Below are 16486 nucleotides of genomic sequence, written 5' to 3' on the forward strand. Positions count from 1 at the left end.
ATGCTTTCATTTATTTACTTTATTTTAAATGTCTGTAGCTCCTTATGAAGTCAGACACTCTACTCACCAGCAAGATGGACCATCATCAGGGAATTATGGAGCCAAACCTGCACTTGCCTGTTCAACTCTTAATCGGGTAATGAATTGCATGTTTTTCTTTAGCAGTACTACTAATAAAACAATAGAGAAATTTAAAAAAAAAAAAAAGGCAGAAGAATTCTCACTTCAAAAGTAAAAAGTGTTCTCCATGGTGTTTTTAGACTAGAGGCTGAAGTGTGCTTTTTTAGTATATGAAAATGAAAAAAACCCAAAGCTGATGGGAAGGAGAAATTAAAATAAATAATCCAATTAATTAAATTGCTGAAGCTAAGTAGAATGAGAACCGCCAAATAGCATAGATAGGAAAACTAGACTGAAAATCTTCAGTTCAAAAGTAAAAAAAAAAAAAAAAAAAGGTTATCCTAGCAAAAGTAAAACATTTTCATTTAAAATATATGAGGTTTCACAGAGATTTCTGCTTGATTTAGAATGCCATCTGTAACACATGCACAGATTTTATGGCCTAATATTCTGCATATTCTGTTTTTTCACCCTAGTTGGTTAAATCTCATCTCAAACAGAATAAATGAATTTCTGGATATTTGTTTGCTTTTATGAGATGGGTCCTATGTTTTGCTGCTGGTTGCAAAAGCAGATCTTTCCGATGTTCCAGTATGCCTGCTGTGCACTGACTATGCAAACAGGTAGTTTGCCCTGTGGAAGGAGAAAGCTCTCCTAAGGGAGAGCTTCTCCTAAATAAGTAAGACTCAGAGACTCTGTACCTTTTCCCTGGTGCTTAGCACCCCACACCCATAATAAAATGTCACCTGAGCCTCAGGAAAAGATCTACAGGTAGTGTCACATAATTTGTGCTAACTTGAAATGAAATTGGGTGCATTTGTGTAGCACTTTGAAATGAAAATTAATTTACAGCTTTATGATGTTGCTTGTTTTGGGGATCTTTTGATGTATTTCAGAACCGGTGTTTTGCGTTTGATTCTTAGGAAGTGGACAGGTATGTCAGAGAAAGGGTTGTGGAGCTGGTTGGGCCCTGATTATTGTTCATTCTTGCCCTCCCTCTTTAAGAGTGTTGTCATCCAGGCCTAAATCTTGTATCCTAAGTCATTCCAGTTTAACAAAGGCACTAATTGTACCGGCAGCCCTCTTCTAGACACCACCACCCAACCTCCCTTAAACAAGTCAATCAGAAAGCAAAGACAAAAATGGATAAAATGTCCTTCTCCTCCAGAATATTCTTTTTCCTGAAGTAGGATTTTTACCTAAAGTGTGGGAAGTGACAGAAGGTTGAGGAGGTCTCTAGGGGTTTGCATGTCTCCCTGGCTTGGCATAATGTGTGCCGAGCAGAGGTCCAGAAGGGTATCGCTCTGTAGTTACAGCACCACTCCTAGACTAAATACGTAGTTTCTTAGCAAAGCTAATTTTTCATGCACCATGCTGCATAAATACAGCTTTAGGTCCTTTACTGGTTCCATCCTTTTCAGGTGTACAGTGTGCAGTTCAGGGTTATAATGCATGGCAGCCAAAATGAACCCCCAAAATGAATCCAGAGGTAATAAAGTATGACTTGGACTTTCCTTTTTGCAGTCAGCAGTAGTAAGATTTCCTTTTTCTTTTAGCTTTGGTCGTGTAAAACTTCCTTTAATTGCCTGGGTAAAGATACCTAATATTAGCCTCAGCTTTAACAGATAAGTAGTGGGATGGTAATCAGCGTGGCTGTTTCTGCTTCTTGTCTTTTTAAAATATGTGTCTGCTAATAGAAGAGAGTGAATCTGGTTTCTTGAGGTTCCCAGTGCCCTTCTGGCCCCTCGCCTGCGGCCGGTGCCAGTGTCCCTCCTTTCAGTCTCTTTCAGCGGAGCGGGAGCAGCAGGACAGCAGCACCCACTACTCGGATGACCCTTGGAGGATAACGGAGGAGCAGCGAGACTACTACATCAACCAGTTCAGGTCCCTGCAGCCCGACCTGAACTCCTTTATTTCAGGTAATTTTTACCAAGCACCGTGCATGTCGAGTAGAAGGACCAGGCTGAGAGGTGAGAAGTGTTAAGTAGATAAATTAATTATTTTTTCTCTCTGGTGTGAGTTGAAAGAGTTGATTGCATTTTCTTTTTAAAGGCAGACAACTCAAAGAGCAAACCAACACTGTGACCATTACGTTTTTTCCTAAATATCCTGATTTTAGAAAAATAATTACATCTAAGGGAGAAATGTTGGTGATTCAGTAAAAATTAAAATGAACTCTCTGTATTTGATCCCCTATATTTGTGGATCACACCTGCAGTGCATATTGAGCTAAAAAACCCCTTAGGGTTGTGCTTGCTTTCCCAGCAGAAATGTGTCAGCGTCCATGTGATGAAAGTGAAGCATGCAGTTAACTGTCCTGTGTGGTCAAGCCTGAGTATTTATGGCTCTGAGGGACTGAGATTTTGACCGTTAGGTGATTAAAAGCAAATCCTGGAGAGCACACACATGGTAAAAGTATTGTTAACAGCATATTGAGATTGCATTTCCATCCTGAATAGGAGGAGCAAGCCACTTGTGAGAGGAGTCACTGCAGGAAGAGACAGTTGGTCTGGCAAGGAAGATGTCACAGGTTTTAAATTGAGGCGTTTTTACTGAGCCCTGCTGTATTACTGGGGTTCAGGAGGCTCGGATCCAGCCAAAAGTTTAAATAAATTACCTGCTGCTGACAGAAATCAGTGCTTCACCAGTTCTTTGCCTCAGTTAAGTCCCCTTCATATAATTTGCTTGAAAGAGAAAATTGTTGTTCAACAACATTGTATTTTCTCACAGACTTATATATGTCTGTAACAGTGTATGCACGTATATATGCATATACAGCCTCTTGGGTAGTTGGGCATTTTCCTTTATGTTGAGCAAGATTCTCAGGCAGTCCTTGCGTATCCAAAATTACTGTTTATAAATGATAAATTTGAGCTTCCACAACATCCTAAAATAATTAAGCTGTAGAAGTCCTTGCTGCAGGGTGACGCAGATGCTAGAGGTTTGTCCACATTTAAGAAGTTATTTGAGAAATCCGTGATTGAAAAATCTGTCAGAAGTTATTGAATACTTAAGTGCTACCCCTGGTTGAGAAAGTTCCTGAATCGCAGGTGGTCAGAGATTGGGGGGTATTCTGGAGCTACTTTATTATTACGTGGCTTTGTCATGGTCACATATTCCTCTCTGGGCATCCGGTGTTGGGGAGGACTTGCTGCGCTAGGTGAGTCTTGGACCTGCCCCAGTGACAGCTTTTCTTATGTACTGCAGTGGGTGATCTGACCTGAATGCCCAAGGGGAAGAGCAGTATAGACCTAGAAGTCTGTGCTTTTATGTTGCCTTATGTTTTGTAAGCCTGTATCCAGGAAGGGCTTCCAGGGTACCCCTGATAGCCTGTGCATATGGGATGGTGAAGAAGTGGATTTGTTGGCTGGGAGAAGAATGAGAAGGGCTGTTGTGGCAGGGTCAGTGAGGATGCCTGCAACAGGACAGTAGCTATGTGCTATCTGAATCTCCTGGTTTTTTTCTTTTTTTCATAAAATTTGAGCCACTGCAGGGAATAGTCATGGTGAAGCATCGTCTTGGTAGAGCAGTGCAGACACTACAGCACTGTGTTGCCACACACGTGGCTTCTGGGTGAAGCAGAGCCATTTGTGTCTGTTATTCCATCATTGGTGACGTACTAATGGTGCTGGTTAGAATCACTAGTACTAAAGCGTGTTTTCCTTTATTTATTTTTGCCATATGGAGGGAATGGGGAAATGAGGTCAACAGCTCTGTCTGGCTTTCTCTGTCACTTATTCGGCAAGAGACAAATGGTCCAACAGCTATATTAGCATCCAGTTAATCTGAGCGTCTCTCAGACGTAAAGTAGCCAGCTGCTTCTGGCGCAGCAGCCCTGGCCAAAGGTAAATAATTGGAGAATTAATTTCCAGCGGTTGATAAGGCACGGTTTCCCAACAGGTTCCGTGGCAAAGAATTTCTTCACAAAATCAAAGCTGCCCATCCCAGAGCTTTCTCACATCTGGTAAGTACTGTAATAGTGTTGGGGATGTGCATCCTGTTTTTTTAAAAGATGCTTAATTCAAGAGTTCTTGTTAAATTTTGAAAAGTGTCTTCAATTATAATTATTGCTCTTATCTCCAGAATCACTTTCAGGCCCAAGCAGCAGGGTGCTCATTGATCTTCCTGACACGCTTGTTTTCTGGAGAGATGTTCGCCTACTCAGCAGGACTGGGAAGGTTTGAACAGCGATATAACTGAGAGCTGTTCTTAAGTATATTGTAAGCAGCATCGTTAGCTCAACAAACTGACATTTTTCATGAAATGACACAGAGGAGAAGCACCTCTGGAATGTTTTAGATGTCTTGTTGGTTTTATGTTTCTGGCTGTGTTTTGTCAGAGGAGGCCTAATTAATGCCTAATTTTTACTAAGTACAACTACATAATTCATCAGTGCTTTTCTAATGAACCACTACACTTACTTTTAATGAGCTTATTTAGAAACGATCGTGGATGGAACTGTACATGATATAATTTCACAAGGATTCTATTATATTTTCATAAACAACATGGTGCTTTGTATTTCAGTGTCATCCTTGCATCTTGGATAGGAAGAACAAACAGTTTTAAACGTTGATCAGAAATACTGATAGAGGTTTTACTTTTATATACGCTTTTATGAAGAGAGATGAGAAGAAAAGTTTGCAAGAGCCTAAACATCTGTCGGGGTCAAAGAATATGTCTAGAATCTTTTCAAGGCGGATTGCCAGTTGTGAAGATTAAAAAAAAAAAAACAACTGAAGAAACATAGTGTTGGGGGAAGTGAATATTGGAATTTAAGATTACTTAAAAAGAATGGATTAACCCAATATGTTAACAAAATGCATTTTATTTCTATTGCTGACACAAGTTGTTCTCTGTGCAAAATTTAAAGAAAAGTATTCCTTTCTAGTAGATAATTATAATTTTGCGATGATGTGATTTATCAGGTTGTGTTGCTGTGTTAAACACATGGGATGTTTCAGTCTGTCACTATAACCTCAACAACTTGAAAAATGCTCATTACTTTCAAAGAGTAGGAAGTTACATGTTTATTTGTTTTAGTACATGTGCTGTTGATAAAATACTACTCAGTTCTTGCAAGGAGTTAATTTATAAAATTGAATTCTTGAATTTCTGAAGTCCAGTTTTAGTGTTTGAGAAGCATCCTAGAATTAGAGAGAACCGCTTTAGTGAGAAGTTAACAATTACATTTAAACTTGTCAAGAGCATTAATTTAGCTCTTTTCTTGAGGCTAGTCAAATGTGCTAAGTAACCATTGCTGAAGTCCATTTTTAACTTTCTCTGCTTGAACTGGTTTAAGATCCTGCAGGGATTGGCCAAAAGTGCTTCCAACCATTGGAAAGTTAATTTCACCCTTGGAAGTACAGGATATGTATTTCATGTTATAATATATACATACCATCCTATTGTATGGTATGATGTATAACAAAAAATGTACTTTATTAAAAAAGAAAAAAGCGACAAGTCAGTATTGGAAAATTAGCTTGCTTCATCTTCCCGGAGACAAATGTACAAGTTAGGATTAAGTGCAAATGACAGAGATGCTTGTCTTGTATTAAAATACCCCTTCTCAGAGTTGCATTTCTGTCTCCCCTATGATTGCACACGTATGTTTCCCTGAGGTAACGGCTTGCAAAACGTGTGCCTGTCGTAATCGCAGGGAGCTGAGCGACGTGGATTGTGACGGGGCGCTGACACTCCCGGAGTTCTGTGCCGCTTTCCACCTCGTGGTTGCGAGGAAGAACGGTTACCAGCTGCCGGAGACGCTGCCGGAGACCCTGCTGCCCGAGTACCTTCAAGCAGGTAACGTCCCTGCGGCAGGTCGTGTTCCTGCAGCCACCTCAGGAACCCAACGTGCATGTAAGACAGGTTTCATTTTCCATCCTGCAGGCAGGACGGGGTTTTACGCTGCGTAATGGCTCTCCAGTTGCTTTTTAACGCATGCTTTTTTAATTGTGCTTACGAGGTGATTGCTGAAGAAGAAATGTATAAAAGCACAAAATAGTGATGCAAAGTGTAGCAGTTACCTGCCTCTTAAGTGTTTGCCTCTGCTCCAGTGTGCTTCAGGTGTCATTATAGCTAAAGTGGCAGACAATGACCTGTAGCAAAGATAATCCAACAAGACTTATATGACTTTTAACTCTTTTGATGATTTTTCCCTTAAGTATCTGCCTCTTGAAGATGTGTTGAAGACAATACTGACTACTTTAGAACTTACTATACTAATATATTTTGTTAGATGCAGTTACCGGTTGTATCAAAGGTTGAATTTTTTGGTAATTCATTTTATGTAATCCACAGATTCTTCTAGAAGTAATTTGCAGTAATGACGGGGGGATTACAGTTTGGGTAGCACAAGGATGAATTAATCCAAAATATAACATACCTCAGTAACAATGTGCAGTGAGAGACCTGCCCTTTCATTTGTTCCCTTCAGTTATGTCTCTTTTAATTATAAATGAACATTGAAATATATACTGTTCCATCTAAAAAATGTGCACGACTTTCTAGGGCAAGGAGGATTAATCACAGATGATAATTACAGTGCTAAGGGATAATATTTAAGACCTAATAAAATCTCCATTTATTTGATGACACTGAATATATTAAAAGACAGGAAAAGAGCAAATCAAGCTGCAGTTAGGAAAATTAAATCTTCACCCTGTATCAGATTTGTGAAGTAATTTCTGGTGGAGTCATGTTCCTTACAATCCACTATCTTCATATCCAAAGCGAGAAGCTCCTGTAAAACCTGCACTTCCAAGCCTTCATCACTTTTAGTCTCTCTAATTACATTCTCTTGTCATAATTACAACTACCCTGTTCCCTCCAGGACCACCACTTTGTTCGCTACTCTCATGCCTGTTCTCACGATAAATTAGCTTGTAAGCTCCTCCACGCAGGTTCTTGTTGGTGTGTCTTCACATTAAGCCTTTTTGGGTAAAACTGCAATGGAAATAACTATCTCTAGTAGTAGGGAATCATGTCAATGGGAGGAAGAGCATGGTAAGCTGTGGTTGTTCCCTGGGAGTCCTCTTTTTCCCTAATTTGTCCCTTTCAGCGCTGGGGTCTTTACCATTTTCTTGGATGATTATTGTTCCATGGTGTTGCACGCAACCAAACATTTCAAGCTGATCTACGTGGAAGCGGTGAAAGGACTAATTGTTAGTTGTAGGCACTCTAAATACCTCAGCTAGTATGCTAATTCTGGTTAGCTTGAGGGTCTGAAAATGTCTCGTGCTCGTTCTGCTACCCAGTCAGGATTCAGAAATCTGTCTTTTGAGAGACTTGCATTAATAAAAAGCAGAACATCTCAACACACTGTAACACCATGAATCACAAGAAAGCAGAGCCCTAGTTGTATCAACTTCTGAAATTAAAGCATTGATAAGTAAGCAAGTACCTCATACACTTACCTAAAATGTCAAAAGAAATTTTCAAGAGAAACTTTTTGTTTTCATGTTTTCATAATTTGATTTCTGTGAAACTTAGAGGTTTGTTTTTGTTTTTTTTTTTTGGCTTGTTGGGAACCTGATGAAGATTACTGGAAACTGTTTTTCATTAGGTTGTTTTATTAGTTTCAGAATGAGGCAGAATTTGGTTCAAGTGAAATATTTGCGTCTGATAAGAGTGTTAAAGCTTCAAATAAAGTGACTTGGAGCATAAGACAGAGCATTTAAGAATGAATTGATCTTGCTAGTTTTATGGCTTGTCTATAAACTACAAGAGCAGGTCCAAATGCTATCCTGGCACAGCTCCATTGACAATTTGACCCACCACCTTCTTTTCTGAAAGTTTTTATTAAAACTAATTTACAGAATCTGTAAAGCTATTTGCCCTGTATGTAACCCACTGTATTGTAAATCAAGACAGATTTGCAAGAGCTTAATTTATTCAGAAAAACTAGATGCTAGGCAGAAACTAGAAATTTTATGTGAGAACTGGTTATTCTGCCTTTCAATATATTGATCTTTAAGAGGAGCTGTTTTCCAGCTGTTAAGACAGATTTATCTCAGAGGAAGTCATCCCAGAATGCTATCAGCAGAAGGACCTGAGCTTGTGGAATAGAAATGAGGTTCTTGTGAATATTCCTGTGAGAAGTTGAGAGTTGATTTTTCCCCCCCCCCCCCTCCCCCCCCTCCTTGCTGTCAATGCTGTTTAGTTAAAGATGGTATGTACTGCAGCATCTACTGTGTTTAGTGTCCTTGCTTTTTGCTGGCCTTCAATTTTAGTGTATAATGTAGATTCTACTATACTTTTCAGTGTTCAAAATGTCAAAAATTGGAGTTGAAGGTTTGGTAAGTACCTTTAACATTCCTAAGACAGCAAGATATAAACTATAAGGCCAACTAAGTTGATACTGGACTGTGAGGAGGAAAAATGTAAATAAACGGTTGTTGTTTGGCAGTTAATGTTTACTAAGAATCACTTCTCCCAAATTTCACAATTATTTCTACAACAGAAGTTATACATGCTATCCCTTTCATGACATTGACTTATTCAAAATACAAGATAGATTTTCCTCATGGTGTTTGTCATCTGTGGCTTACAGATCAGTTCTGATATGTAGAAATGAAGGGCAAAATGATGCTGGCACAGGTTTTTAAGAAGTGTGTATTAACCAAAGACTTGGCATGTCTCTGTTGTTTCCCCCCCACCACCCCCTTTCTTTTTCTTTCCCCTGCAGCTTCTTTGAAGCCCATGCGTGACTGTGCACTCTTTGATTCTTATTCTGAGTCATTGCCAGGTGGTCAGCAGACTCGGGACTTCAGTCGGACGGAGGTGAGAAGCCGTAAGCAGGGTAGTTACCGTGCAGAGGAATAGGCCAGCTTCACAATAACAGTGGCACGCATAGCAGCAGAACTATGAGTCTCTGAGAGGACTTCAGGTGTCTCTAAGCTTCCCGTTAAGCCATATCAAACCCCTCTCTCAGCAGTTTCTTCAGTGTGTGAAAAGGGCTGACAGGCTTTTCAAAAGATATTCCCACATAACAGAGTTCACAGTAGTCTTCAAGGGACTCCAGCCTTGCGCGATGTTGAAGTCTGCAGAGAAATACACCTTACCTGTTCATGTCCCACGGGGCTGCATTTGGCACTCTGGCATTGGAAGCCAGCGGTGAGGGGCAGAGCCCATGCTGCAGGAGGGGTGGTGGCACAAGGACAGCGCTCAGTTGAAATATCTCCTGAATCTGAATTGGTCGAAAATGTGAGGCTTCAGGCGCACACCTTGTTCTAGTCAGGCACTCCTGATGGTGTAGCTCTTGAGTGTTTCTTCCATTTACAGTGCTCCATTTCCACACTCGCTCCCCCAATTTTGATGATAAGAAAAATGTCTTGGCTTGTCCTGATGCCTTGTACTTTGCTTCTTTGGAGGCTGGAACTATCCCAGATTTTGTACAGTATGGACATGCATAGTTCTATTCTGAGTGATTCAATCTCCATTTTAATATCCAGCCTTTTCATAGTCTAAGGAACTACCATGTAAGAGTCTAGGTAGTAATTGTAAGGAGCCGAGAAGACTGTTTTGAGGGAAGAATGGAGATCCATTGTAGCAATATCACAACAGATACCAGCCTTGTAATGGAAGACTGTTGCAAGCAAAACTAAATTAAGGAGAAGAGTTTATCACTGAGGTTAAAAAACGAAACTTTAAAGATCCTGTAAAGCTGAACTAACCATGGCCACTGAGTTGTGCCTGGATATTGCAACTCTGAATATATATGCTGTGGGATTTAAGGGTTTAGTATTTAAGGTAGTGGATCAAATGGCAGACTGACTGCAAGAACAGGCCCTTCTGACACTGCTTCCAAGTTAAAAAGTAATGTTATGTCATGGCAGCTCAGTGAGGCTGTTCACCAGCTATTTCTTCCCTATGCCTTGCTCCGGGGAGTTCCTGGGTCAGAACCCAGCTGTTCCCTCATCAAATTCAGCTTGGTAGTGGTACCACCAACCAGACTCTCCTAAGCTGCTATGGAACTTGCAATGTTCACTTTGGGCAATGCTGGAGCCAACGCTTTGAACATCCAGTTTATCTTCTGGAACTGTTAAAATATATGTGGTCTCTCTGGGTGGTGTTGCTCTTTGTACAGCAGCTTGGCCAAAGTACAGCAGTCGTACTGGGTTTTGAAAGCAGCGCTGCTGTTCTGGCAGTGTGGGCTGCTGGTACGTTGGCAGTGTAGGCAGGTCCTTTACTGTAGCAGAACAGCCTTGTCCCTTGCATATGACCTTATTTTCGGAGGGTGGTTCGCAGGGTGCTGCGAGATTGTGCCACAGGCCACGCTGCGCTAGCACTTCTTCACAGTGCAGTTGTGTGGCAAAGCTCAACAGTCCATTGAGAGTGTGCCTCATTAGCATGTACACGTATTGGTTTGCGATTTAAACAAGCATAAGAGGCAAAATTCAAGGCAATTTGTGTTGAAAACTCATTCGCTTATGTCAGCATGTGTATGTGTGTATATACATAATTCCATTTCCAGACTGCAGTAAGAGTCGACTGAGTATTTGAGTTAACTCACTGCATCAGCTTAAGATACTTGTTTTTAGGGAGAATTATTTGTCTTCTGCTTAAAAACTGTCACATCCCTGTTCGGATGTTTTTTTGTCAGTAGGCAAGACCCCTGAGTGTGAGCTTCTCTTTTTCACTTGTATTTTCATGTGCATTTACAAATACACATGCATATATATAAAAAGATATGGATATAATATATAATTATATTAAAAATATAAATAAACATATAATTATGTAAAAAGCTTCTGTTTATGTAGCTTCTTGACTTCAGGATCTACTTCAGGATCCACTTCACTACTCCCTAGTATGTGGTCTAGGGAGTCCTTGTTTTTGTTAGGATACTGGCTTCACAAGCGATTACCCAGATATGCAAAGTGGTCTTTGGTTATTGCAGAGTTGTGAGGAAGTTTGCTCTGTAGTAGCGCAGCCTTTGGGACTGTGAGATTAAAACGTTCTTTTATGTATTTCAGAAAGCTCAGAAATCTTGCTTTCAGAGTCATCTTATGTTTCTTAGAAATAAAATGTCATTTCAGTAACCTAACCAATACAATTTTATAATCTTATTAAATGTCTGTTTTTTAGGCTCTTCTTGTTTGTGGTCCTTGAATGCATGTGCAGCGTAAGAATAAATCTAGGAGGAGATGATTTCCTAAGCAATTAAATTGTGTGGTTTTTTGCTTTTTAGATTTTTCTGCTGCAGTGGAGGTGATAATAGTAGGAATATTGTAGTAATAATTAAATAGCTGTAGAGGGTATACAGCACAAAATGTAAAAAACCCAAACAAGCAACAAATCCCCCATTTTATTTTTAATTTTTAATTTGATTTTCAGCAGTTAAGCTTTCAGACCTCCTCTGCCTTATCTCTGTGCTCTCCTCCTGAGACATTCTCACCATAACTGCCAATAACTTGCAGATTACTGTGCTGACTTTGTAGTCAGATAATGTTCTTGGGGGAACAGCTGGATCTTCTGCTCCATTCCTAGGCTCTGCAAGGTGGCAGGATGTTCTGCAAAATCAGGTTTGTTTTACGGCTAGGTTGAAAACGAAGAAGAATCTGTAGCATGATTGCCTGCTGGCTAAGCACAGATAGTGTTTCCAGACTATATCACAATTGTTTGGCTGGTTTTGCTCCATTTCTTCACTGTCTGGGTCCTAGACGTGCAGGGCAAAGCTCTCAATTGGTTTGTTTCAGGGCCTTGTTATTTTGGTCCTTTGCTATCCAAGATTAATGGACTATAAAATCTCTTCTCAAAACTGATTTGAGAATGATTTTGACTTGAATTTTTTTTTTTGTTCAACTGATGTTTTTATGTTCAGAATTAATACACTGAATGAGTATCATTTGGAAGGTCAGTAATTCATCTCCCATTCATCTCCCTCTGTGGGAAGTGCAGTAATTCACTATTGCAATTTAATTTGTAGCTCGGCTACTTGAGGAAATATAGTTTAGATACTTGATCACTACATTAAAAATACTATATTATCAATGCAATCAGTTATGCATTATCTCCATGTCTTTGTCTCTTTTTCCCCTATCATCCATTCAGACTGTTTAATTTAATTTCAGAAGACCATTTTTACTGTGACTGCTGAACTACAGTACTGCAATACAATGGAAACAGTTCTTGAATGCATCCATAAAGAAAATAATGGCAGAAGACAGGTCACCTGAATGCTAGGCTTTGTTAAACTTGCAAAACACACAAAGACTGCTAATGTTATGCTCGAGAATGACAAGGGTGACTGCTTTTTGTTAACCAAGGAGGTTTTGTCTTCCCATTTTTCTTCTCGAGTTTTTGTCTCACACTCTGGTTCCGGTCTTTTTTTTTTTTTTTCCTTTCTTGTCTTTTTTTTTTTTTCCATTCCTTTGGCTCTTTTCCACTTTCTCACTACCAAAAGCTTAAAGATAAAACACAATATTTTGCACTATATGCATAAAATGACTGGCTGGGGTTGCTCTAAACGCCCTCAGAAATATCATGCTCACAGTTAATTGAAATTTGTGAGAGTCATTGCATCAGTTCAAGCATGCACTGAATTAGATCTTTAGTCTGACGCTCTTTACTTTAGAGTGTCAGGGCTAGCTAGGGATGTGAAGTTTTTGTACAAATGTTTTCAGAGTCCTCAAGCCATGTTTTTGCTATGTTGCTTCCTCAGAAGCATTGGGGAATCCCACGTGCAACTTTATGAAACAGATCTGATAGCCCTTTCCTCTGGACTTGGCCTTCTTGAATTACTGACTTGAGATTTTTGTTGCTTTTTTTTTTTTTAAATGTCTGCAAAACCTATGTTTCTGAATTCATTTTTTTAGGCCCAGTGGATTTCAGGCCATTTTTAGGCCCAACCTCTTCTGTGCTCCCTGGGAAAAACCAGCATCACTTAGCATTTAGGGAAGCTTGGGGTTTCTGACGTTTGCTTTATTGTTGTTTTGGCTGCAGAGTATATCCTTGTTCTTACACATAATGGTAGTAGAATTTATTCCTGGTTTCTTCTTGTGAGCTACGCAGCAGAGGTTACAAGAACAACAAATGCCTGTATTATCAAGCTGCTGCTGAAATAAAGAATTAAGGAATAAGACTGGGGAGAAGTTCCCTGTTTTCCCATTGGAGGCCTGAATGGGCCTCCAGCAGACATGCTGATGTAATTTGTTTTTCCCATCTCAAAGACTGCATGTTGAAAGAAAAGAGTAGTCCAAGGATCAGCCACCTCAGCCGGAAGATTTTAGATGCAGAACTACTGGGCTCTGCAGTACGGCTTGAGTTTTGGCTAGAGAGACTGGTCTGATGGAGACTGTAACTGGTGAAGGGGCTGGAGCAGGTTTCCTCAACCCTAACACAAGTGTTACACCCAAAGAGAAAAGAAAACACAGAATGACATTGCTCTGTTGTGAGAAGTCTCTCCTTACATATAGTCCTTAGCTCCTTGTGAGTCACTGTTGAAGTGCTTCTCAAACTAATTTCAGATGTGGAACTGCTGTACCTTGAAAAGCAGAGTTATAGTTGTCTTTTTGAAGGTCCTCTATGCTGCTTTATTTTACAAAGCAAATCGTGGTGCAAGAGAGAATATCACCTTTATTTGTGTTCATCTGTATTCTTAAATATTTGACTGTGGAAATGTGGGTGCTATGCCAATCAGTATAATAAATACATCTTCTTTCTTTAAGAAGGCATCAGCTGAAGAGGTACCTGATAACTCTGCCCTGTTACAAGATGCAAAGAAAGATGATAAACAAGGTATTCAAATAAATCCCTTTTTTCCCCCATTATGGATTAAGTTCTGTGTGTTATTAGTAATTCCATATATTCGCTGACAGAAGCAATGGTGTGTTTAATTTCTAAGCTGGCTATGTGTTGCTATAGATTTAAAAGCAAGACATTGCTTTTAAATCATTGACAGCAGCTGAGCTGAAGACAAATAAATGGATGTGTTTGCTTCAAAATTAGTTCTGTCATATGCGAATGATATGAAATGCACCTTCTAAAATATGTCTAGTCCTAAGGCAATTAATGTTGCACTTCTTATTTTAACAAAGTTGTAATTGTTGTTATCAGGAATTTTGTAAGAGTAAAGACTACATTGTGCCAAATTTTGGATTTCCTTTTTTGCAGGAAATAGCAACACTTCAAAATTAGTTTTTATTCCTATTAAAAAAAAAAGTCCCTATATTTTCTCGCAAAACAAAAGTTTTGGACGAACTGGATTGAAAATACTATATTCATTTATTTCACTTGAAATCCGTCAGCAGCAAGCCATGTGAAATTGAAGTGATCTTTTTCTTTTTCCATTCAGCAGCTACTAGGGCTTCCAGAATTGGCGCTGGATCATCACCCAGTCATTCCCTTTTATATGCCCTTTCTCTGACCTTTCAGGTCCTTGCTTGCTGTCCCTGTCCCTCAGCTGTGGAAACAAAACAGCTGTGGGTATTTGGTTGCCTTATTCTCAGAGCTGTGGATTATACATTAATTAAAAAAAATGATATATCTTGACCTCCCAGCTGTCCACATGCTGAGGTTGCATCAGAGCTGTGAGACCAGGTAGTCCACATTCCCGGATCCCCTTCCGCACTCAGGTGTGACCGAGTTTGGCAGATTCCCAGCGTCCCTGGTTCACAGAAAGGTTGTCAGAGTTGATGGGGGTTTGTAAAACATTTTGACAAGTCAGCATGTTCCAAGAAATTCATGTTTTATTGACAAGGTTTGTTTTGTTGTAAAATCCATAATGGACAAGAGCAGGACTTGAACCTTGAGTGTTATTGCTTTCATATGTCTAGGACAGATTTACGTTTTACTTCGGGAATCTTTTTTTCTTCCCTGTGTAGGTGAAGAACTTGTGTTTTGCTTTTGGTAGCTGACATGTTAAGTCAGATGGGAAGCTGCTTTGGTACATGCAGTCCTTCAGGGCTGAAGATTTGCTGTATTTATGACAGATTCCTATCTTTTCAGCCAAAGAACAAATGCTCTTGTTCTACCATTTATTGCTATTTTGACAAATGAAAGAGCAGATTGCTCTCCTGACTGAGGAGACCTCCCCAGAAGTCAAGAACCTGTAGTTCAGGACTGTAGAAGCAAATTTTCCTGCATTTTCAAAACTATACAAGTAAATTAGCTCCACTCTGTCAGGTTATAATATAGTTAAATGTGGAAGATAATGTAAATAGAACTGGATCATGAGAACCAGACTTTTTCCACATGTTTTATTTGATAAAGGCAGATGGAGATGAGAGACTTCATTCCAAGTGGTCATTAATAATACTGTGTATTACAGTACATTAAAATACGCTGCAATGCATTAAGAATGCCTTAAGAAAGTAATTAATAAAGGATGAGTAGGCATCAGTGGAAGGGGAATAAGCGCAAAGATTGGGATTTCCTAAATTTTAACCCTGGCTTTGTCAGTGCCGTATGACATTCCCTGGGGCAGGCTGGTGGGGCTTCAGTTGCCAGGAGCAGCCAGTCTCTTGTGCACCCTGGCTTTCCAGGTTTGTAACTTGGGAGAGATGAGTCCCAGCTCTGCCAAGTGTCACCAGCTGCTGTCTCTGTGGGTGTGCTACATCTCTGAAACAGAAGTCCGTGGATTTAGACACCAAAACGCCCAAATTCTCCAAATTTGGGATTGTTTGGCAATTTGGGCATAGGCCTTTCTGTTCTTGACTCTTGTGCTCTTAAAAATTGTTACTTTTTTGAGTGCTTGGGTGTTCTGAGGGTATTTGGCTACTTCTGTTTTCTTTTTGAGTATGTTTAGCATTATTAGATGTTGTAACTAATACCAGTTTAGATGCTCCTTTCTCAGAGCTGATAAAAACCTGTAGATTTTACCTGCACGTACTTAAAGTAATTCTCATTGTTTTGGTTTTTTTTAAGCTCTTAAAGTAAGCACTGCTCTCAAAACGATACCAAAGGAATTTCAGCACTTGACTGTGAAAACAGGTAAGAAAAAAATTAACGTGCTACTTCCATTAGAATTTTGATCAAATAATTTTATATCACAGTAGGCCTAAATTAATGTAATTTGATTAAATTTTTTTAAGATCCTTTTGCTCTCATACTATTTTACTACTGAAATTGGCTTTTACCTCATAATGACTACTACTTGCAAAATTAATCTTAATTAGTACTTCAGGTTGTCAAAATGTTTTCTTGCTTGCTTTCCCTTGTTGTTAGCGTATGAGCATTCTTCATGTGTGGGAAATGTTTTTAACGTAGCGTTTTGTAAGGAGTCTGAATTTTGTTTTTCTGTACTACAAATGAGATGCCAGAGCATGAATATTTTACCTCTTGATAAAAGCTCTTCTCAAGTATGGAGTAAGTGTTCAGTAACTATTCTGAAACAGCCCGTTTCAGAACTGAGCTTTCATAT

The 16486-nt window shown here is 39.5% G+C and overlaps 1 protein-coding gene across 1 annotated transcript in view; it reads left to right on the forward strand.

The window, feature by feature from the left end:
- REPS2 (RALBP1 associated Eps domain containing 2) overlaps positions 1 to 16486 on the forward strand; it is a 97255-nt gene that overhangs the window by 41854 nt on the left and 38915 nt on the right. Inside the window, exons 5-11 of the mRNA XM_050906189.1 lie at positions 39 to 136; positions 1901 to 2039; positions 4021 to 4084; positions 5783 to 5925; positions 8810 to 8904; positions 13794 to 13863; positions 15991 to 16056. Coding sequence (XP_050762146.1) covers positions 39 to 136; positions 1901 to 2039; positions 4021 to 4084; positions 5783 to 5925; positions 8810 to 8904; positions 13794 to 13863; positions 15991 to 16056 — 675 coding nt within the window. The remainder of the gene's footprint in view (positions 1 to 38; positions 137 to 1900; positions 2040 to 4020; positions 4085 to 5782; positions 5926 to 8809; positions 8905 to 13793; positions 13864 to 15990; positions 16057 to 16486) is intronic.

The sequence above is a fragment of the Gymnogyps californianus genome, chromosome 1 (genome assembly GCF_018139145.2).
Source record: "Gymnogyps californianus isolate 813 chromosome 1, ASM1813914v2, whole genome shotgun sequence".
In the NCBI taxonomy this organism is placed as follows: Eukaryota; Metazoa; Chordata; class Aves; order Accipitriformes; family Cathartidae; genus Gymnogyps; species Gymnogyps californianus.